The sequence below is a fragment of the Salvelinus alpinus genome, chromosome 36, assembly GCF_045679555.1.
Source record: "Salvelinus alpinus chromosome 36, SLU_Salpinus.1, whole genome shotgun sequence".
In the NCBI taxonomy this organism is placed as follows: domain Eukaryota; kingdom Metazoa; phylum Chordata; class Actinopteri; order Salmoniformes; family Salmonidae; genus Salvelinus; species Salvelinus alpinus.
Window position 1 is genome coordinate 17,285,903 of NC_092121.1, and position 21,767 is coordinate 17,307,669.

At 41.7% G+C, this 21,767-nt stretch overlaps 2 protein-coding genes across 10 annotated transcripts; both read left to right on the forward strand.

The window, feature by feature from the left end:
• The first annotated feature begins 372 nt into the window (after window positions 1-372).
• On the forward strand, window positions 373-5,961 carry LOC139565511 (tRNA-splicing endonuclease subunit Sen54-like). 3 transcript variants are annotated; one of them, XM_071385912.1, is made up of 11 exons: window positions 373-651; window positions 1,021-1,179; window positions 1,394-1,457; window positions 1,622-1,705; window positions 1,920-2,018; window positions 2,103-2,155; window positions 2,288-2,389; window positions 2,521-3,146; window positions 3,343-3,403; window positions 4,510-4,611; window positions 4,805-5,961. In XM_071385912.1, the coding sequence occupies exons 1-11, from the start codon at window positions 596-598 to the stop codon at window positions 4,953-4,955; spliced, it is 1,557 nt and encodes a 518-aa protein (XP_071242013.1). In that variant the 5' UTR covers window positions 373-595; the 3' UTR covers window positions 4,956-5,961. The 3 variants fall into 3 exon arrangements, with proteins under 3 accessions (XP_071242013.1, XP_071242012.1, XP_071242014.1); XM_071385911.1 differs by having other exon boundaries at window positions 375-651; window positions 4,510-4,623; XM_071385913.1 differs by lacking the exon at window positions 373-651 and having other exon boundaries at window positions 1,128-1,242; window positions 4,510-4,623.
• An 820-nt stretch (window positions 5,962-6,781) lies between these two features.
• LOC139565513 (5-hydroxytryptamine receptor 3A-like) lies at window positions 6,782-19,733 on the forward strand. 7 transcript variants are annotated; one of them, XM_071385920.1, is made up of 8 exons: window positions 7,318-7,432; window positions 10,277-10,324; window positions 10,432-10,541; window positions 10,867-16,463; window positions 16,539-16,727; window positions 16,930-17,140; window positions 18,886-19,044; window positions 19,189-19,733. In XM_071385920.1, the coding sequence occupies exons 5-8, from the start codon at window positions 16,629-16,631 to the stop codon at window positions 19,284-19,286; spliced, it is 567 nt and encodes a 188-aa protein (XP_071242021.1). In that variant the 5' UTR covers window positions 7,318-7,432; window positions 10,277-10,324; window positions 10,432-10,541; window positions 10,867-16,463; window positions 16,539-16,628; the 3' UTR covers window positions 19,287-19,733. The 7 variants fall into 7 exon arrangements, with proteins under 7 accessions (XP_071242019.1, XP_071242020.1, XP_071242021.1 ...); XM_071385915.1 differs by having other exon boundaries at window positions 10,867-16,727; XM_071385916.1 differs by having other exon boundaries at window positions 16,292-16,727.
• Window positions 19,734-21,767: the final 2,034 nt, after the last annotated feature.

Sequence of the window (21,767 nt, forward strand, 5' to 3'; positions counted from 1 at the left end):
AATATTAATAAAAACAAGGTTATCACATATGAATGACATTCCAGTGGTACTATGGCGCAATAAGATTGTGTTTAACACTTGTCTATTTTGAGAATTGCAAGACATTTTTAGCCAGGTGATATCAAATGTTGTTTTTTTATCCTCATGCTTTGTTTATCAACTAAGCTGCAGGTCTGGGAGACTGTTTCCCTGTGGCCTCATCACAGCAGATAAAAAGCCTTATTTCCCAGACTTCATTAGCATCAGTGATATAAGTGTATTGTGGCATTCCTGAACAATTTTTTTTAAATGTTGTGCTTTGCTGCCCTCTTGTGAACTTTATGAGAACTTCTCTCAAAAAAGTACAGTTGCGTGCACTAGGACCCGGTCGTCACTAGTTAACACAGCCACAATTATGGCTAACCCCCGTCTATTTCTACAATTTATCTTGTTATAATCCGATTTTGAACCTAACCCCATGCCTAACGCTAACCTTAAATTAAGACCAAAAAAATTATGTTAGTTTAAATATTTTTTTTACGATACAGACAATTTTGACTTTGTGGCTGTCTAGTGGAAACCCTAGGACGATTTGACAGTAGTCTACCTATCAAACATGGCTGACCAAAACAAAACATCAGCTAAAGTAGAATTCGGCAATGAATTACTAAAGTAAGTGCACAGTTTAAACGCCGTGTCTATGAATAGGCACTCGGTGAATCATTTCTTACATAATAGTTTTTGTCAAATAAGTTAGCTTAATTTCGTACAATTTTGTTGTGAAATTCGAGCTGTTATAAACGTGTTAGCAGCTAGTTAGCTAACCCATTCATAGACGCTAACGTTAACTGTTACGGACAACGCTAGCTAGGCAATCTGAATGTGGTCGTCCTGTCTTTATCAGCGCGGTCAAATATCTTAATGCATTTTTGGGGGGTGATTTCTTACCATATATAGTGCGAAAGACATGTAGCCAGTGCTGACACCAATTGTAGACAGAGTCAGTCCTTCCAACTTGTTGTGCTTCTGATTCAATGACAGCCCATCTGAGCTGTTCGAAGCCCGCACGCGCAGCCACAAGATCCCGGTGCGCGGGCAGAAGGATTTCATTCCCACTGGGGCGGATCAGCAAAGGGATAGGCTTCAGCAGAGTTTGGACGAGCACTGGAATCTAGTATCTGAGGAGCGAGTGGAGAGGTTGTGAGTAATAGATGGAGCAACCAAGGACGACTAGAGTGACGGCTACTAGTATAATTAGATACTGTATGTGTCATCAACTTTAGACTGTTGGTGTGGTTAGATGATTATACCTAGTCTATATGTATTTGCAGCTAAACAAACATGTCAGTTCATTGGTGTTACTGTGCTTTACAGCTGGTGGCGTGACTGACTCCTTGTATGTTTTTGTGCCCAGAGGGAACCTGGTGAAGGCAGTGTGGATTCCCAGTGACATGATAGTGGAGCTGCAGTCACCAGCAGTGAGTAATGGTCCATCAGAGAGAGCAAAGGACTTTGTCATGACAAGCTCTCTGCCTCTGCTGATGTCTATTCGAGCTCACCTCTCATTAACATTTAGTATAGGCTAATGTCTAAAGATTTCACATGAAAACTGACATTACATTACTTCTCTGTTCTGCTGTAGGGGAAGTTTTGGCAGACTATGGGGTTTTCTGCCCATGGTAAGCAATGTCTACATCCAGAAGAGGCTCTCTATCTAATGGAGTGTGTAAGTGCATGGGCTCAGCGTTGCCAATAAACATGTTAATCGGGGAATTGTTACCATCTCACACCATTCAGGTTATAATTATCCCTGGTCGGATTGTTGTTCACCTAATAAAGACATTTCCATTAGTTTGATACATGTGGATCCAAATAAGACAAACAGAGTTTGTCATTTTTATCTTAGAATTGTTATCCCTTGTGATCCTCAAAATGAATAGGGAAACCTGCAGGTGTTCTACCAAGACCTGCCACTGTCCATCCAAGAGGGCTATGAGAGATTTCTATACTCGAAGACAATGAGTATACAGCATTACCAGGTATGAGAAAAGACAATATAATAAAATTCCAGCTAGTCTAAACTTATGATTTGACCTAACGTGATGATTTTATTTCCTCTAAAGGTTTTTGGCCATTTGAAGCGACTTGGTTATGTGGTGAACAGATTTGATCCCAGGTAATTGTCTCCCTCACGGGCATGAACTAGTCTAGATTCTAAGGCCATTCCTTTCCTTTAACTTTAACCTTTTCCTTAGTTGCATGCAAGCAAATGTATTTATGATCTGAGGATTGGTGTTGTTCCCTGTAGTTCTGTGCCATCGCAGTATGAGAGGCAGTTGAACCTGCCCCAGTCCCGAGACAGATCAGGAAGACTTCCGAAGAGGAAACGCAGCCACAGCCCCACCTCCAGGTGAGTGAGCAGACACAAACACACCGAGTTTATATTTAGACATGGTTTAATCACTCAGTCAACCCACACGCCTCAAAGCATTACTGTTCAATGTGAAACCCTGCCTTTCTGCCTCTTCTAATGCGCTCCAGGCACACAGGAACACAGGAGGGCCCCACTTCTAAGAGAATGGAGGAGGAGAAAGACTGCAACAGAGAGGAAGAGGACAAGAATCCTGACTCTCTTCCAGATCTTTCAGCCCCAGACATTGACGAAATCCAGACAGCATCACACGTTGACCCCACCACTTCAACCGAGGGTGGCCAGGGCAGGAGCTGGTGGTCAAAGGAAGGCTCCCCAGAGCCTGACTCTGAGCTGCCAGGTCAGCCCCAGAGCTCCCCTCGCTGGGACTTCAGCTCCATCCCCTTCCCAGACCTGGGCTCCAGACGCTGGCTCCCCAGCAGCCTGACCTCCCCAGACCCCTGCTTGCTACCCGGGGCTGTGGGGTCAGTGGGGGCCTGCGATGTGGCCCCCTGGCTGCAGAGGCTCAACCTGCGGGAGGTGAGGATGTCCCGGCGTGAGTGGGAGAGGGAGCGGGACAGGGACCGGTACCGGAGGGACATCAACCAGGACAGAGAGGTACGACGTTGCAGGAACTGGGCAGAGTACCAGGAGCTACAGGAGAGAAGGATTCAACGGAGCCGCAGAGATAGGCCAGCACACCTGTGGGAGGGGCCGGTCACACCCCTACATGACCCTGCACAGGTCACTTCAACTGGTAAATAATCTGTACTTCATTGCTGTCAATGACAAGTTCATATAAGTTCCAATATCTGTTTACTCTCTGTGATTCATTGTTACATGAACTCATTATCCAATGTGGTTTACCGAAGTTGAATTACATTTTTCATAAGCAGCATCTTGAATGGTTAAATGTCTAAATGGTTTTGACGTTTTTTCCTTCTTGGATGCAGGTGAGCTGCTGGATAAAATCAGTGTGATCAAATCCACACGGCTGCTGGAGGGAGCATCCAGGTATTCCTCTTTAGTATCTTATCACGAACCCTGAAGTGAATTTAGTAGGAAATGCTAGCTGAGTGTTCCATCCCTGGTTAGTGGTAATTGTATCTCCCTGCTTATTCATCATAACATCTATTAAGATGAGTGAAATTACAGTTAACGAAAATGTACGCTTAATCCAGTATAAACTAATGTATAGGATTTATTATACAGGAGACAAAATTCACAAATTCTACAGCTCAATGGCAGAGTCATGTCTTAAGTGTAAAACTAATAATCACTCAATAATCCATGCTTTCTGGGAATGCTGTAAAGTTGTGGGCAGAGCTAGAAAGTTAACTGTCAGAAGTATTACAATATAAATGTACTTTTAATCTGTCTTCATATTTCAAGACATGGCACATGGGGGTGTAGTGAGATATCCAATGGGTTGGACAATTCTCATCTTGAAAAAAGACGTATACTAAAAACGGGGAAATCAATCGATCCGCCATCATTAACACAATGGAAAAAATCTAAGGATTTATTATGTAAATATTTAAATAGTATGGGCAACAGAGAAAAACAAATTGATACAATTTCAGGCCAAGTGGCAAACAATAATACAGGCACTATGGCAAACAATAATACAGGCACTATGGCAAACAATAATACAGGCACTATGGCAAACAATAATACAGGCACTATGGCAAACAATAATACAGGCACTATGGCAAACAATAATACAGGCACTATGGCAAACAATAATACAGGCACTATGGCAAACAATAATACAGGCACTATGGCAAACAATAATACAGGCACTATGGCAAACAATAATACAGGCACTATGGCAAACAATAATACAGGCACTATGGATGGGGGTGTGAGCATGCGGGTCTGGGCAGATGAGATGTAGTCATTGTTTGTGTGTATCTGTAAGTTGTTGTTTTTGTATATGGAGTGGAAAAATGTATAAATAATAAGACGACTGAAACCCTATACTGTGGGTTTGTTAAATATGATTAACATGTCCTAGGATGATATATACAATATGACGTAGAGGTGCCTGCCATAGAAATATATTACATCTATTTCTATGCTGCCTGCCTTGTGTTTGACATTGGGCTTTGTCTTCTCAGTTTGAAAGGTTCAGAGGAGTGGAGAATCTGTTTCAACATTTACCAACCCGACACGGTCGCTGAATTCAAGAAGAGTACTCCTGGAAAACCCTATTCTCGCATGTGTGTGTGCAGGTAAACATCCCAAAACTGGCAGGGGTGTTTGCATACTTTATAATCAGTAAAAATAATACATTAAAAAAGAATAACATTTTCAAAAGAGATGACACAAGACCACCTGCCATTGAAAGTAATCCTAAATGCACTATTATCAAATGCTACTGCACGCTGAATAATGTCTGCTGTCTTCTCCCAGTTTCGATGGTCCAGTGCCTGACTTGTGGACACTGAAATTGCTGGCTTTCCAGAGTGGGGACGTCCCGGTCACCTATGCAGTGGTGGACCACGGGGACATCTCCTTTTACTCCTTCAAGGACTTCCAGATACCCACAGACGTGTCCTTCTGAGGGCCTGACCACAGTAAACAGTCACACAGCCCTGGTTTAACTACTGCACCATACCAGGGCTGCCTGTGGTGGATCTGAAACTCTGCAACTGGAACTAATGCCAAAGAAATGAACGAAACGGAATTCTCTTAGTGAATTGATGGACTGCAGTCCTCACACTGTTTGATGCTGTAGTATGCCTTCCTCCTGTGTTGCAGACTTCTTTTAGTGGGATATGATCATCTGCATTTGATTGAAGGTAACCTACATTGTCTCCTCTCCAAACAATGTCACCATGTCTTATACCAAGCATGGTTTTGTAAAGCCTCTAAAGATTTTGAACCGAATTGGCTCGGTTTTCTTCTGCCTTTATCTCATCACCACCATTGGTTTTCTGGTATTCATATACTGTATCACGAGTGGCTTCACTATGTATGCACTTAGTATAGATGCAGTATGTGTAGATCATACGTATATCTCAGCCCTTTATTTTTGTCTATCTGCCCATATTTTAGATCCAATCAGCTTTACTGACTGGCCTTTTGTTTTTGTAACCTCACATGTTTAAGTTACCTGACTCCTGTTCTCTTGTTTTTGTTTCAAATTGCTTGTAAATGGTGGTCTGTATCTGTAGAGTTTATCTTCACATTATGTCTTTGTGGTTGAGTTATTGTTGCATTGTTCTCATTGTCCTTCCTAACAAAACCAATCCCCCAAAACCCAAGCAGTGCCTACCATACACATAACATTACATAACATTACATACATAAAGAAAACAACCTTTATTCTACTTTTATGACGCCTGTGTAATAACATGTTCTTTCCATTTCCTTTGGGTGGCCTAATCTGAAGATGTAAAGCACATACTCTTCTTTCTTATATCAGTCCACAAACTCAGTGGTGTTAAAACATTGAGATGAGGTTACTGACCACAACCTGCTCCTCTCAGCTGTAGTTTACCAGCAAACTCTGACCAGCAGTCCATCTGTGATGTGCAGTACAATAAATACACTGGATCTCCACCCTTCAGGATCACATTGTCTCTAAGTCAATAGGTTAGGAGGAGATTTAATCCATAATAGAAGGACCGTTCCAAGTGCCTTTTGCATCCTTTTGATATTTTAAGTAGAAATTGTGCACCAATATTGCATTTTAACAGCATGTTCTATTAAATGAAATGCCCTTAATATAGACCACATGAAGAATTCAATTAATATGAAGAAAGGCTTGCTAAGGTGCCACAATTCAGCATCAACCCTGTGTTACTTCTAGGAAGATTTTAGCCCACTTTAATCCCAAAATATCTCCATGTTTCCACCATCATTGTAAAGCCCTAGTTATTTTGTTGCCAAGACGAAGTCATTTCTGAAGATTATGATTTATTTCACTTAACAGGTTAACCTTATGTGAACCTTATGTGAACTGAACTTTCATTTTTAATATGGTGAAACTATTCCTTTTAAAATATTTTTCAAAAGAAACATTGAACATCTAATAGTCAAATCATAGTGTAAACGCAGGTGAGCTGGTTCTACTCTTTTTTTTGTTGTTGTTGCCATTTTCTGGTGTTTTGTGGTGGAAAACTGAGCGGGTCGAACATAACACGTCAACCCTGTTACCCATAGACAGGCTAGACAATTTTTTACAATTTCGTTTTTGTGAAGCTTGCATTTAATTGCTACTCCCTGTTTCACCCAACAAGCTTCCATTCCCGTCACACGGGGATTTATGGCTGATTTAAAAATACATATTAAACCCTGTTACGGTCCACCGTGTTACTTTATTTAGCCCTTAATAGGCACTTACTCTAGTCATTTATTTAACTTCTTTAGATGAGGAAACATGTTTTATGAAGATGAACATGTGCTCTTTATGACAGATTGCTAAAATGAGGTGAAATCAACAAAATAATTTGACTAAGTTACACTTCTCAAATGGCACTGAATTTGTGGAATGACCCAGAAGGTTTTGGCTTGAACACTCTGTACCGCTGACAATGGCCCGGAGTAAAGTCAACTAGCCACGTGATTGAGCCACACTCACATAATGTTCTCCAACACATATAAAACACAGCCCTGTCCCACTTGGACACCATTCTGCTGGACCTGTGAGCCTAAACATACAGCAATGAGCACTCTGGCTTCTGTGTTCACTTGCTCTAATGGGTGAGTTCTCATTTTTGATTTCTCTCAGCTCCTCTTTCTCCTTGTTTGTCTTTAGCTTCTAAGAAAATAATACATTTTTTGGCACATTATTGAAAATGGAACTTGCTTATGAGTCCCATATTCTACCACGTATGGATAACCCATCCACTGTGCCACTATTTGTATCAGTTGTGATCCATGTCTTCTGTAATCTAAGGTAGGGTCTACTCTCATAAGCAGGTGGCGTCTCCACTATGGAGGACTGTTCCTATCATCGTCTTCAGGAACACTTGGGTCTGTCACAGAAAAATGAAAGTACAACAGGTCTGCGGCCTGTGGTGCACTGAACCAATGGTAAGTGTTTGTCTTTAAACCCTCTGCCAACATTTTGTTGGGTGAGCTCTGCCCTGAAACTGCAACTGGAACTAATACATACATACATACATACATACACAGTGAGTAAACAGTATAAAAAATATATGATATGTTGATATCAATATTATAGTATATCAACAATATAAAGTATAATAATATTGATAATATAATATATCAATAATCAATATAAATAATGATATCAATCTGATACCCAACTGTGCAGTTGATAACATGGCATACAACCATTGTTTGATGCAATATAGTTGGCCTGGAACAAGACCTATGTTTGATGCAACACTTGGAGGATCATCCATACAAATTGTCTTACAGGAGACACACATGTATGCGTGTATAAGGAGAGAAGTATTTCAATTTTTTTCAGTAATTTATGTATTATGACTACGTGATCTATACAGTGCCTTCAGAAAGTATTCACACCCCTTGACTTTTTCTACATTTTGTTGTGTTACAAAGTGGGATTAAAATGGATTTAATTGTCATTCTTTTGTCAACGATACACAAAATACTCTCAGTGGAAGAACAATTCTAACATTTGTAAAAACTTTATGAGAATGAAAACACATCTTGGTTAGATACATATTCAACCGCCTGAATCAATACATGTTTAGAATCACCTTTGGCAGCGATTACAGCTGTGAGTCTTTCTTGGTAAGTCTAAGAGTTTTCCACACCTGGATTGTGCAACATTAGCCCATTATTTTCAAAATCTTTCAAGCTCTGTCAAATTAGTTGTTGACCATTGCTAGACAACCATTTTCAGGTGTTGCCATAGATTTTCAAGTAGATTTCAGTCAAAACTGTAACTCAGCCACTTAGGAACATTCAGTGTCTTCTTGGTAAGCAACTCCAGTGTAGATTTGGCCTTATGTTTTAGGTTATTGTCCTGCTGAAAGGTGAATTCATCTCCCAGTGTCTGGTGGAGAGCCGACTGAACCAGATTTTCCTCCAGGATTTTGCTTGTGCTTAGCTCCATTCCGTTTATTTTTTCATCCTGAAAAACTCCCCAGTTTTTAACGACTACAAGCATACAAATAACATGATGCAGCCACTGCTATGCTTGAAAATAGGGAGAGTGGTACTGAGTAATGTATTGGATTTGCCCCAAACATAACGCTTTGTATTCAGGACAAAAAGGGAATTGCTTTGCCACATGGTTTGCAGTTTTATTTTAGTGCTTTGTTGCAAATCCCTGAGCGGTTTCCTTGCTCTCCGGCAACTGAGTTGGGAAGGACGCCTGTATCTTTGTAGTGACTGGGTGTATTGATACACCATCCAAACTTGAATTATTTTATTCACCATGCTCAAGGGATATTCAATCTCTGTTTTTGATTTTTTTTTTACCCATCTACCAATAGGTGCCCTTCTTTGGGAGGCGTTTGAAAACCTCCCTGGTCTTTGTGGTTGAATCTGTGTTTGTAATTCACTGCTAGACAGATAATTATATGTGTGGGGTTCAGAGATGAGGTAGTCATTCTAAAATCATGTTAAACACTAGTATTGCACACAGAGTGAGTCCATACTTATTATGTGACTGGTTGAGCACATTTTTATTCCTGAACTTATTTAGACTTGCTATAACAAAGGGGTTAATTACTTAATGACTCAAGACATTTCAACTTTTCATTTGTAAAAAAAAATCGAAAAACCTAATTCCACTTTGACATTAAGGGATGTTGTGTGTAGGCCAATCTGAAGTTAAGTCAATACTTGCTTTGAACAAATATTACAAATAAATAGCAAAACTTTGTATTTTCCTACCCTTTAATACTGCAATGTTGCCCTGAGTCAACAAATGACATTGTAGGCTAGGGGTACAAGAGATTATGATTGGATTATAATTTGTAAGCCCCAAACCTCAAAACAAGAGCTAAAAAATGTTTTGGATGAAAAACAAAAAGGCATGTAGTATATGGTACTGTAGTGTTTATAACTTAATGTGGTTATTTCAATAATGTCAGCAGTTTGTTAGGAAGTGTGCAATTGCATTTCTGTTAGTACATGGTACACTCTTAGGGGAAAAAAGTGCTATCTAGAATCTAAAGGGTTCTTTGGCTGTCCCAATAGGAGAACCCTTTGAAGAACCCTTTTTGGTTTCAGGTAGAACCATTTCCTCAGATGGTTCCATGTAGAGCCCTTTCCACAGAGGGTTCTACCTGGAACTAAAAAGGGTTCTGCTATGGAGACAGCCGAAGAACCCTTTTGGAACCCTTTTTTCTAAGAGTGTATGTACTACTACCACCACTTATAGGTAACTGCCAAAATAATGGAAACACTTGAGTAAATGAGGAATACAAAGTATTTTGAAAGCAGGTGCTGCCACACAGGTGTGGTTCCTGAGTTAATTAAGCAATTAATATCCCATCACGCTTAGGGTCATGTATAAAAATACTGGGCAGGCCAATATTTTGGATACCATGGCTATGCCCCCATAGGATAACAATGGACGTTAGTGGTCATTGAATGGTTTGATGAGCATGAAAATTATGTAAACCATATGCCATGCCAAGCCGTCTGTCACCAGATCTCAACCCCATTGAACACTTATGGGAGATTCTGAAGCGGCGCCTGAGACAGCATTTTACACCACCGTCAACAATACACCAAATTATATTTATTGTGGAAGAATGGTGTTGCATCCCTCCAATAGAATTCCAGACACTTATAGAATCTATTCCAATATGCATTTAAACTGTTCTGGCTCGTGGTGGCCCAACGCCCTAATAAGACACTTTATGTTGGTGTTTCCTTTATTTTGGCAGTTACCTGTACATCAATTTGAATTTATTCATTTCTGATTGTCAGCAGAATGAGAAGTCCTCAACTTTCACCAGCTATGTCTTAATCTCAACAGTAAGTACAGATGTTGTTGATATTTATTCACTCCGATTTATTTACCTTACTTGTTGTAATAATAATAGATTTTCATGTACCTTTACTTTCTTAACTCTTATGTACAGGCCTGGGTGAATTACTTCATAGCTTGGGAACCAACGTAATTTTGTGGAATTTCAAAAATGACTGTTCCAAGAGAACGGGTCTGGATACCAGATATAGGTATCCAAGAAGAGTGAGTACCATTCATAAGTCTCAGCAATATTTCAGCAGTCAACACATTTTCACTATTTATAGATTTTTTCCCCCCTTCTGTTTCCTTAAAATTAAATGCATTTGAATAGCTTTGTAATTATACTATAACATGATAACAAAAGTGATCCTTCTCTACTTCATCGTTACCCTTTATGTACAGTTCATCACAATTAAATACCGTTTATCATAGAGTTTCCACTAAAAGTGCTCATACCACACAGTATATACTACATAACATAGCATGCCAATAAAACATCTGTCGTTGCTGTATCTTTCATTGCTGTCATCCAACAACCACGAGACAGCCTACAGGGAGGTGAGAGCCCTGGTGGAACGGTGCAAGGAAAATTTACCTCTCCCTCAACAAAATGAAGGAGCTGATCTTGGAGATGGCCGAGAGAGATCGACCCCATCCACATGGACGGGGCCGCAGTAGAGCAGATCAAAAGCTTCAAGTTCTTCAGCGTGGATATCACTGAGGACCTGAAATGGTCCCTCCACACCGACACTGTGGTGAAGAAGGCACAACAGTACCTCTTCAACCTCATGAGGCTGGAGAAATTCGGCTTATCCCCTAAGACCCTTAAGAACTTCTACAGATGCACCATTGAGAGCATTCTGTCGGGCTGTATCACTGCCTGGTATGGCAACTGCACCACCCACAACCGCAGGGCTCTCCAGAGGGTGGTGCGGTCAGCCCAACACTTCACTGAGGGCACACTGCCTCCAGGACATCTACAACACTTGGTGTCATAGGAAGGTCAAGAGGATAATCAAGGACCTAAGCCACGACCTATTCATCCGCTACCATCTAGCAGGCGGAGACAGTACAGGTGCATCAAAGCTGGGACGGAGAGACTAAAAAACAGCTTCTTTCTCCAGGCCATCAGACTGCTAAACAGTTATCACTAGACGGCCTCCGCCCAGTACCTTGCCCTGCACCTAGCCGGCTACCACAGGGTACTCTACCCTGCACCTTAGAGACTGCTTCCCTAAGTACATAGTCATTGAACACTGGTCACTTAAATTATGTTTCATAATGTGTATTGGTCAAAAATGGTTTGTGATTAGAAACAGATAAGATTAACATTCCTGCAACATTATTTTGTTAACTTAATTTCTCAGATAAAATTAACTCGCTTTATAAGTACTGTATTATCAACATAGCTCATCCATTTAACTACTGCTGTACATACATTTTTCCTACATATATTGTTCATACTGTCTATACACCAGGTCTTTATATTCCGGACTCTGACATTGCCCTTTTTGATATTACTTGATCTGATATCTTAATTTCTTGTTTCTTTTTGTGTATTTGTTTTGTCCCGCTAGATATTTACTGCATTGCTGGAGCTAGAAACACATCAACACACAAGCATTTTGCTGCACCTGCTTTAATGTCCTGTTATGGAGACACAGGTGCAGTTGGTGAGTTTTATATAAACGAACATGGCGCGATACAAAACAAGCGAAGCGTCTGACATGAAAACAGAAACAATACTGCCTGGTGAGAAAAACTACAGGGGATCAATAATCAGGGTAGTGAGAAAGTCCAGGTGTGCCTAATGATGGGGCACAGGTGTGCGTAATAATTGTTGTCAGGTGTGCATAATAATGGGTTGCCAGGACCGATGGTTAGTAAACTGGCAACGTCGAGTGCCGGAGTGGGAGTAGACGTTACACTACCGCTAATATGTGTACGGGACAAATACACTTTGATTGGATTATTTGTAGTTGATTGTCAACCATAGAAACCATGATGATATACTGATAAAAAGTTATCATCTTTCAGCTTGCCTTTGTAGGGAACAAACAATGGGCATTGGAGCTGAATATGAGAACCCTATGTCTCTGTGTGTTTAATGCGCTGTTTCAGGGGAAAAATACAAAGCTGCTTTTATGAAAAGTCTGTTTGATGTCCTTTGAAACCGGATCTCAGTCTGGGATAAGATGAACAACATTTTTTACCTTCGCACTGTCCCACTGAACTATACTTCTGAACTTTACTTCCTTTACTAACTGCCCCATTAGATGTTTTATAAATGTTGTAACTTTGTAAATCTTTTAATTTTGGGTCCTTCATAGTAGCTGAAGAGGTCCATCTGCCACTCCTTGGGCTACAATACCTATTTTGCCAATTGGCCTGGACCCCTTTAATTGCCGATACGGAGTCCCGCCGATCCCTCACGACTGGTCTACCGACGTGATCCGCCCGAGGGGGTTTTCAACAAGCTCCTCCGTCGCGACTTCCTCTGAATGCCCGTCTGCTAGCCGTCTAGAGCATATCAGACTGTTAGTTGAAGAGGTCCATCAGCCAATTTTCTTGGGTTACAATACCTATTTTGCCAATTGGCCTGAACCCTTTTACTACACGGAGCCCTGCCGATCCATCACGACTGGTCTGCCGACGTAACCGCCCGAGGGGGCTACAACTGACTCTTCCGTCGCAACGTCCCCCTAAGGCCCTTCTGCTAGCCCCGGCTAGCTGTCTGAATCGCAGTGTCTCCAGCCCGCCTAGCTCCATGATCACTCGGCTACGCATGCCTCTCCCTAATGTCAATATGCCTTGTCCATTGCTGTTTTGGTTAGTGATTATTATCTTATTTCACTGTAGAGCCTCCAGCCCTGCTCAATATGCCTTAGCTAACCCTTTTGTTCAACCTCCCAGTTGCAATCTACTGTCATACTATCCAGGTCTGTGCCCAAACAATTTGAGCTTCTACTTTTAAAAATACACCTTTCCAGAAACAAGTCTCTCACCGTTGCCACTTGCTATAGACCACCTTCTGCCCCCAGTTGTGCCCTGGAAACCATATGTGAATTGATTGCCCCCATCTATCTTCAGAGCTCGTGCTGTTAGGTGACCAAAACTGGGACATGCTTAACACCCCGGCCGTCCTACAATCTAAGATAGATGCCTTCAATCTCACACAAATGATCAATGAACCTACCAGTTACAACCCCAAATCCGTAAACACAGGCACCCTCTTAGATATTATCCTAACCAACCTGCCCTCCAAATACACCTCTGCTGTCTTCAACCAGGATCTCAGCGATCACTGCCTCATTGCCTGCGTCCGTAATGGGTCTGCGGTCAAACGACCACCCCTCATCACTGTCAAACGCTCCCCAAAACACTTCAGCGAGCAGGCCTTTCTAATCGACCTGGCCCGGGTATCCTGGAAGGATATTGACCTCATTCCGTCAGTAGAGGATGCCTGGTTATTCTATAAAAGTGCTTTCCTCACCATCTTAAATAAGCATGCCCCGTTCAAAAAATGTAGAACCAGGAACAGATATAGCCCTTGGTTCACTCCAGACCTGACTACCCTTGACCAGCACAAAAACATCCTGCGGCGTACTGCATTAGCATCAAATAGCCCCCGCGATATGCAACTTTTCAGGGAAATTAGGAACCAATATACACAGGCAGGCTAGCTTTTTCAAACAGAAATTTGCATCCTGTAGCACAAACTCCCAAAAGTTCTGGGACACTGTAAAGTCCATGGAGAATAAGAGCAGCTGCTCACTGCACTGAGGCTAGGAAACACTGTCACCACCGATAAAACCACGATAATTGAGAATTTCAATAAGCATTTTTCTACGGCTGGCCATGCTTCCCACCTGGCTACCCCTACCCCGGTCAACAGCCCTGCACCCCGCACAGCAACTTGCCCTAGCCTCCCCCATTTCTCCTTCACCCAAATCCAGATAGCCGATGTTCTGAAAGAGGTGCAAAATCTGGACTCCTACAAATCAGCCGGGCTAGACAATCTGGACCCTCTCTTTCTAAAATTAATCGCCGCAATTGTTGCAACCCCTATTACTAGCCTGTTCAACCTCTCTTTCGTATCGTCTGAAATCCCCAAAGATTGGAAATCTGCCGCGGCCATCCCCCTCTTCAAAGGGGGAGACACTCTAGACCCAAACTGTTACAGACCTATATCTATCCTACCCTGCCTTTCTAAGGTCTTCGAAGGCCAAGTTAACAAACAGATCACCGACAATTTTGAATCCCGCCGTACCTTCTCCACTATGCAATCTGGTTTCCAAGCTGGTCATGGGTGCACCTCAGCCACGCTCAAGGTCCTAAACGATATCATAACTGCCATCGATAAGAGACAATATTGTGCAGCTGTATTCATCGACCTGGCCAAGGCTTTCGACTCTGTCAATCACCACATTCTTATTGGCAGACTTAAAAGCCTTGGTTTCTCAAATGACTGCCTCGCCTGGTTCACCAACTACTTCTCAGACAGACTTCAGTGTGTCAAATTGGAGGTCCTGTTGTCCGGACCTCTGGCAGTCTCTATGGGGGTGCCACAGGGTTCAATACTCGGGCCGACTCTTTTCTCTGTATACATCAATTATGTCGCTCTTGCTGCTGGTGATTCTCTGATCCACCTCTACGCAGATGACACCATTCTGTATACTTCTGGCCCTTCTTTGGACACTGTGTTAACTAATCTCCAGACGAGCTTCAATGTCATACAACTCTCCTTCCGTGGCCTCCAACTGCTCTTAAATGCAAGTAAAACTAAATGCATGCTCTACAACCGATCGCTGCCCGCACCTGCCTGCCCGTCCAGCATCACTACTCTGGACGGTTCTGGCTTAGAATATGTGGACAACTACAAATACCTAGGTGTCTGGTTAGATTGTAAACTCTCCTTCCAGACTCACGTTAAGCATCTCCAATCCAAAATTAAATCTAGAATCGGCTTCCTATTTCGCAACAAAGCATGCGCTTCACTCATGCTGCCAAACATACCCTCGTAAAACTGACCATCCTACCGATCCTTGACTTCGGCAATGTCCTTTACAAAATAGCCTCCAACACTCTACTCAGCAAATTGAATGCAGTCTATCACAGTGCCATCTGTTTTGTCACCAAAACGCCATATACTACCCACCACTGCGACCTGTATGCTCTCGTTGGCTGGCCCTGGCTTCATATTCGTCGCAAAACCCACCCCACTGGCTCCAGGTCATCTATAAGTCTTTGCTAGGTAAAGCCCCTCCTTATCTCAGCTCACTGGTCACCATAGCAGCACCCACCCATAGCACGCTCTCCAGCAGGTATATTTCACTGGTCACCCCCAAAGCCAATTTCTCCTTTGGCAGCCTTTCCTTCCAGCTCTCTGCTGCCAATGACTGGAACGAATTGCAAAAATCACTGAAGCTGGAGACTCATATCTCCCTCTCTAACTTTAAGCACCAGCTGTCAGAGCAGCTCACAGATCACTGCACCTGTACATAGCCCATCTGTAAATAGCCCATCCAACTACCTCATCCCCATACTGTAATTTATTGTTTTGCTCCTTTGCACCCCAGTATCTCCACTTGCACATTCATCTTCTGCACATCTATCACTCCAGTGTTTAATTGCTAAATTGTAATTATTTCACCACTATGGCCTATTTATTGCCTTACCTCCCTTATCTTACCTCATTTACACACTGTATATATACTTTTCTATTGTGTTATTGACTGTAAGTTTGTTTATTCCATGTGTCGCACTGCTTTGCTTTATCTTGGCCAGGTCGCAGTTGTAAATTAGAACTTGTTCTCAACTGGCTTACCTGGTTAAATAAAGGTGAAATGAAAATAATAAAAAAAAAAAAAGCTTTGATGTTATTCAGAAGTAACATATCATTGTCTTCCTTGGTAAAGAAAGTAAATTCTTACAGTGGCCAAATACTGATGTATCTTTGTCTGCACTTTCAGCATCTCTGATACAAGTAGTACCATATTGAGCCCATATGTCCAGGTGCATCATAATTGGTTTGCTCAAGTGATTGATCAGCGCCGGCTAACCACTTCCTGCAAGATGGATCTTTATAGGTTCTCCCTTGACACCCAGAGCTGCAGCATCACCTTTAGTCCATGATACACAGAGGTAACCCCCCCCCTCCACATGTGTCTTTGTACCTTAGCCTCTTTCATCAACTCCTTTTTCTCATCTCCTTTTCAGGGGGCTGTACTATACAAACATGTAACATCAGATATAAAATTGCGGGCATTCGCCAGCACCACTGCAGTGAACCACATAACTAGGGAGAGCATGACTACACTGGATGAGTGGGGCTTCCTGGGCATTGCTATGACTGAGGAAGAACCAAATTATGGTGGTGATGAAAGATGGCATTACCTAATATACAAGGTATTAACTGAGGCAAATGACAGCATGATTTAAAAATAGAATGACTGTTGTTATGTTAGGACTATTTCATAATTTACAAGAGACTAATACAAACTGAAGGGATCACACTTGTCCCTTTCATAATTATAATGAGTATTTTTGATAAGTATTTTTTGTCTATTGTGCATTCTAATTTATATGATCCTTTTCCCCTTCCATACAGATCACCTTGCGAAGGAGGCCACTATTATATATAATCAACCTTGTGGTACCAATCACCTTTTTTCTTGTGTTGGATTTGGCCTCCTTTTTCATCAGTGAGGCCAAAGGGGAAAAGCTAGGCTTCAAAGTGACCATACTCTTGTCCATTTCTGTCCTATTGTTGATTCTCAATGACATCCTGCCCTTCACAGCAAACAACCTGCCAGTGATAGGTGAGAGGTTAACACATTATTGGTTTACAGCACGGTAAATACAAGAACCCCCCTCCACATTGTATTTAGCCTTATTCTTATTCTCATCTACATTCGGAGTATTTCCCCATAATCACCTAAGTGTTTTCATTTTACAGTTAAGGTCGGAAGTTTACATTTTTCACAATTTTTCACAATTCCTGACATTTAATCCTAGTAAAAATTCCCTGTTTTAGATCAGATAGGATCACCAATTTATTTTAAGAATGTGAAATGTCAGAATAATAGTAGAGAACAATTTATTTCAGCTTTTATTTCTTTCATCACATTCCCAGTGGGTCAGAAGTTTACATACACTCAATTAGTATTTGGTAGCATTGCCTTTAAATTGTTTAATTTGGGTCAAACGTGTCGGGTAGCCTTCCACAAGCTTGCCACAATAAGTTGGGTGAATTTTGGCCCATTCCTCCTGACAGAGCTGGTGTAACTGAGTCATGTTTGTAGGCCTCCTTGCTCCCACACGCTTTTTCAGTTCTGCCCACAAATTTTCTATAGGATTGAGGTCAGGGCTTTGTGATGGCCACTCCAATACCTTGACTTTGTTGTCCTTAAGCCATTTTTCCACAACTTTGGAAGTATGCTTGGGGTCATTGTCCATTTGGAAGAACCGTTTGCGACCAAGCTTTAACTTCCTGACTTATGTCTTGAGATATTGCTTCAATATATCCACATAATTGTCCTTCATGATGCCATCTATTTTGTGAAGTGCACCAGTCCCTCCTGCAGAAAAGCACCCACTCAACATGATGCTGCCACCCCCGTGCTTCACGGTTGGGATGGTGTTCTTCGGCTTGCAAGGCTCCCCCTTTTTCCTCCAAACATAACGATGGTCATTATGGCCAAACGGTTCTATTTTTGTTTCATCAGACCAGAGGACATTTCTCCAAGAAGTACAATCTATGTCCCCACGGTTTGGTTTTGGAGCAGTGGCTTCTTCCTTGCTGAGCGGCCTTTCAGGTTATGTCGATATAGGACTCTATTTACTGTGGATATAGATACTTTTTTACCTGATTCCTCCATTATCTTCACAGGGTCCTTTGCTGTTGTTCTGGGATTGATTTGCACTTTTCGCACCAAAGTACATTCATCTCTAGGAGACAGAACATGTATCCTTCCTGAGCGGTATGATGGATGCGTGGTCCCATGGTGTTTATACTTGTGTACTATTGTTCGTACAGATGAACGTGGTACCTTCAGGCGTTTGGAAATTGCTCCCAAGGATGAACCAGACTTGTGGAGGTCTACAATTTATTTTCTGAAGTCTTGGCTGATTTCTTTTGATTTTCCCATGATGTCAAGCAAAGAGGCACTGAGTTTGAAGGTAGGCCTTGAAATACTTCCACAGGTACACCTCCAATTGACTCAAATTATGTCAATTAGCCTATCAGAAGCTTCTAAAGCCATGATATAATTTGCTGGATTTTTCCAAGCTGTTTAAAGGCACAGTCAACTTAGTGTATGTAAACTTCTGACCCACTGGAATTGTGATACAGTGAATTATAAGAGAAATAATCTGTCTGTAAACAATTGTTGGAAAAATGACTTGTGTCACGCACAAAGTAGATGTCCTAACCGACTTGCCAAAACTATAGTTTGTTAACAAGAAATTTGTGGAGTGGTTGAAAAACGAGTTTTAATGACTCCAACCTACGTGTATGTAAACTTCTGACTTCAACTGTATATCATTGACATCTCCCTTTCTCCAGCTCTTTACTGCATTGTAATCTTTGCCCTTACGGGCCTCAGCCTCCTTGGGACCATGCTGATGAGCTTCCTGATTAATATGGACAGCAGGGTTGGTCAGGACGTCCAGACCTCTGCTAAGACCTGCAAAGAGACTCAGGAAGAGACTGAATGCCAAAGAGGTGAAATCTGTTATTTTGTCATTCTCATAAGAGATTGATTATGATCTAGGACATTACTGAGGCCATAGAAGTAGAACATAACACCCCCAACACAATTGATTCGACTCCAGAAACTGCAAGAAAACCTTCCAATTTTCTTCTTAGAGCCTGAAAGAGATGCTGAGAGCAGCCTGGAGAAGGTGGACACCTTTAACAAGAAGGACCTCGATGGAGACTGGCTGAACAACCCCCACCTGCTGTAGCTGATCCTAAAGGAGGTGCAGAACATACGGCAGGAATGGTTCTCTGTTAATGTGAGATGTGGCCAGAAGAAGCCTGGGTACTGGGAGAAAGTGGCCAGACGCATTGACCAGGCTTACTTTTGCCTTTATCTCATTACCACCATTAGTTTTCTGATATTCATAAGTTTCATGTGGCTTCACTAACTGTACACAGTGCATTTACAATATATGAGGATTTTTAGGCTCTTTGGGTTACTTATATGCATAATATTGGTACTTAATGGTAAATAATACTGGCAAATTCCAATAAATTATTAAATAAATAGCTGTTTCCCTGCAAGACCTGTAGACTAATCTTCATTACCTAACCTGACTTAGGTTCACTTGACTACTGCTTCTGTTGTTAAGGCTATTGTTCATGTCTGTGATTGAGCTAACTGAAATAAATAAATTACTATTTGCAACATATTCATTAAGTTGTTTCCAGTAGCAGTGCGTGGGAAAAATCTATGGGCAAGCCTCCCCAAAAACAATCACATTAAAACCTATGTATTGTTGTTTGCTCTATAACCTGTGATATACAGTGCATTCGGAAAGTATTCAGACCCCTTGATTTTTTACAGCTTTATTCTAAAATGTATTTTTTTTAAATAAAATTCTCATCAATCTACACACAATACCCCATAATGACAAAGTGATAACAGGTTTTTAGAAATGTTTGCAAATTTATTACAAATTAAAAACTAAAATACCCTATTGACATAAGTATTCAGACCCTTTGCTTTGAGACTCGAAATTTAGCTCAGGTGCATCCTGTTTCCATTTATCCTTCAGATGTTTCTACAACTTGATTGGAGTCCACCTGTGGTAAATTCAATTGATTGGACATGATATGGAAAGGCACACACCTGCCTATATAAGGTCCCACAGTTGACAGTGCATGTCAGAGCAAAAACCAAGCTATGAGGTCGAAGGAATTGTCTGTAGAGCTCCGAGACAGGATTGAATCAAGGTACAGATCTGGGGAAGGGTACCAAAACATTTCTGCAGCATTGAAGGTCTCCAAGAACACAGTGGCCTCCATCATTCTAACATGGAAGAAGTTTGGAACCAGCAATACGCTTCCTAGAGTTGGGCCTGGCCAAACTGAGCAATCTGGGGAGAAGGGCATTGGTCAGTGGGGTGACCACGAACCCAATGGCCACTCTTACAGAGCTCCAGAGTTCCTCTATGGAGATGAGAGAACCTTCCAGAAGGACAACCATCTCTGCAGAAATCAGGCCTTTGTGGTAGAGTGGCCAGACGGAAGCCACTCCTCAGTAAAAGGCACATGTCAGCCCGCTTGGAGTTTGCCAAAAGGCACCTAAAGACTCTCAGACCATGAGAAACAAGATTCTCTGGTCTGATGAAACCAAGATTGGACTCTTTCGCCTGAATGCCAAGCGTCACGTCTGGAGGAAACCTGGCACCATCCCTACAGTGAAGCATGGTGGTGGCAGCATTATGCTGTGAGGATGTTTTTAATCGGCAGGGACTGGGAGACTAGTCAGGATCAAGGCAAAGATGAACGGAGAAAAGTACAGAGAGATCCTTGATGACAACCGTCTCCAGAGCACTCAGGACCTCAAACTGGGGCGAAGGTTCACCTTCCAACAGGACAACGACCCTAAGCACACAGCCAAGACATCGCAGGATTGGCTTCAGGACAAGTCTCTGAATGTCCTTGAGGTGCCCAGCCAGAGCCCGGACTTGAACTAGATTGAACATCTCTGGAGAGACCTGAAAATAGCTGTGCAGCAACGCTCCCCATCCAACCTGACAGAGCTTGAGAGGATCTGCATAGAAGAATGGGAGAAACTCCACAAATACATGTGTGCCAGGCTTGTAGCGTCATACCCAAGAAGCCTCAAGGCTGTAATCACTGCAAAAAGTGTTTCAACAAAGTACAGATTAAAGGGTCTGAATACTTATGTAAATGTGATTTTTCTTTAAAGATGTTAATACATTTTCTAACATTTCTAAAAACCTGTTTTTGTTTGGTCATTATGGGTATTGTGTGTAGATTAAATAGATGTTTTTTTTTGTCCATTTCAGAATAGGGCTGTAATGTAACAAAATTCGGAAAAAGTCAATGTCCTGAAAACTTTCTGAAGGCACTGTATAGGCCTAATGCAGAGACAATAAGAAGACACAGTGGCAGAATAAATTCAACCTTTGTTTCATCACAAAACCAGAGAGCAACTTCTGTCCGGTGAAGTCACAAAGCATATTGAATTAAACAAACAGTTACATGACCTACAGCATGGTCAAGCAAGTTAATGTTTGACATTTTCGGACTACTAAAAAATGATTGATTTAGAACCACGAAGAGTTACTGCAAGTCGCTAAGAAAACAGAGGCTGCTGCCACTATTCCAGCACCATTTCAACTTCAACCTTTCAACATCATCTAATCACCTATGCCTAGTCTAATACATAGAAAACTAAAAGATACCAAAAACGA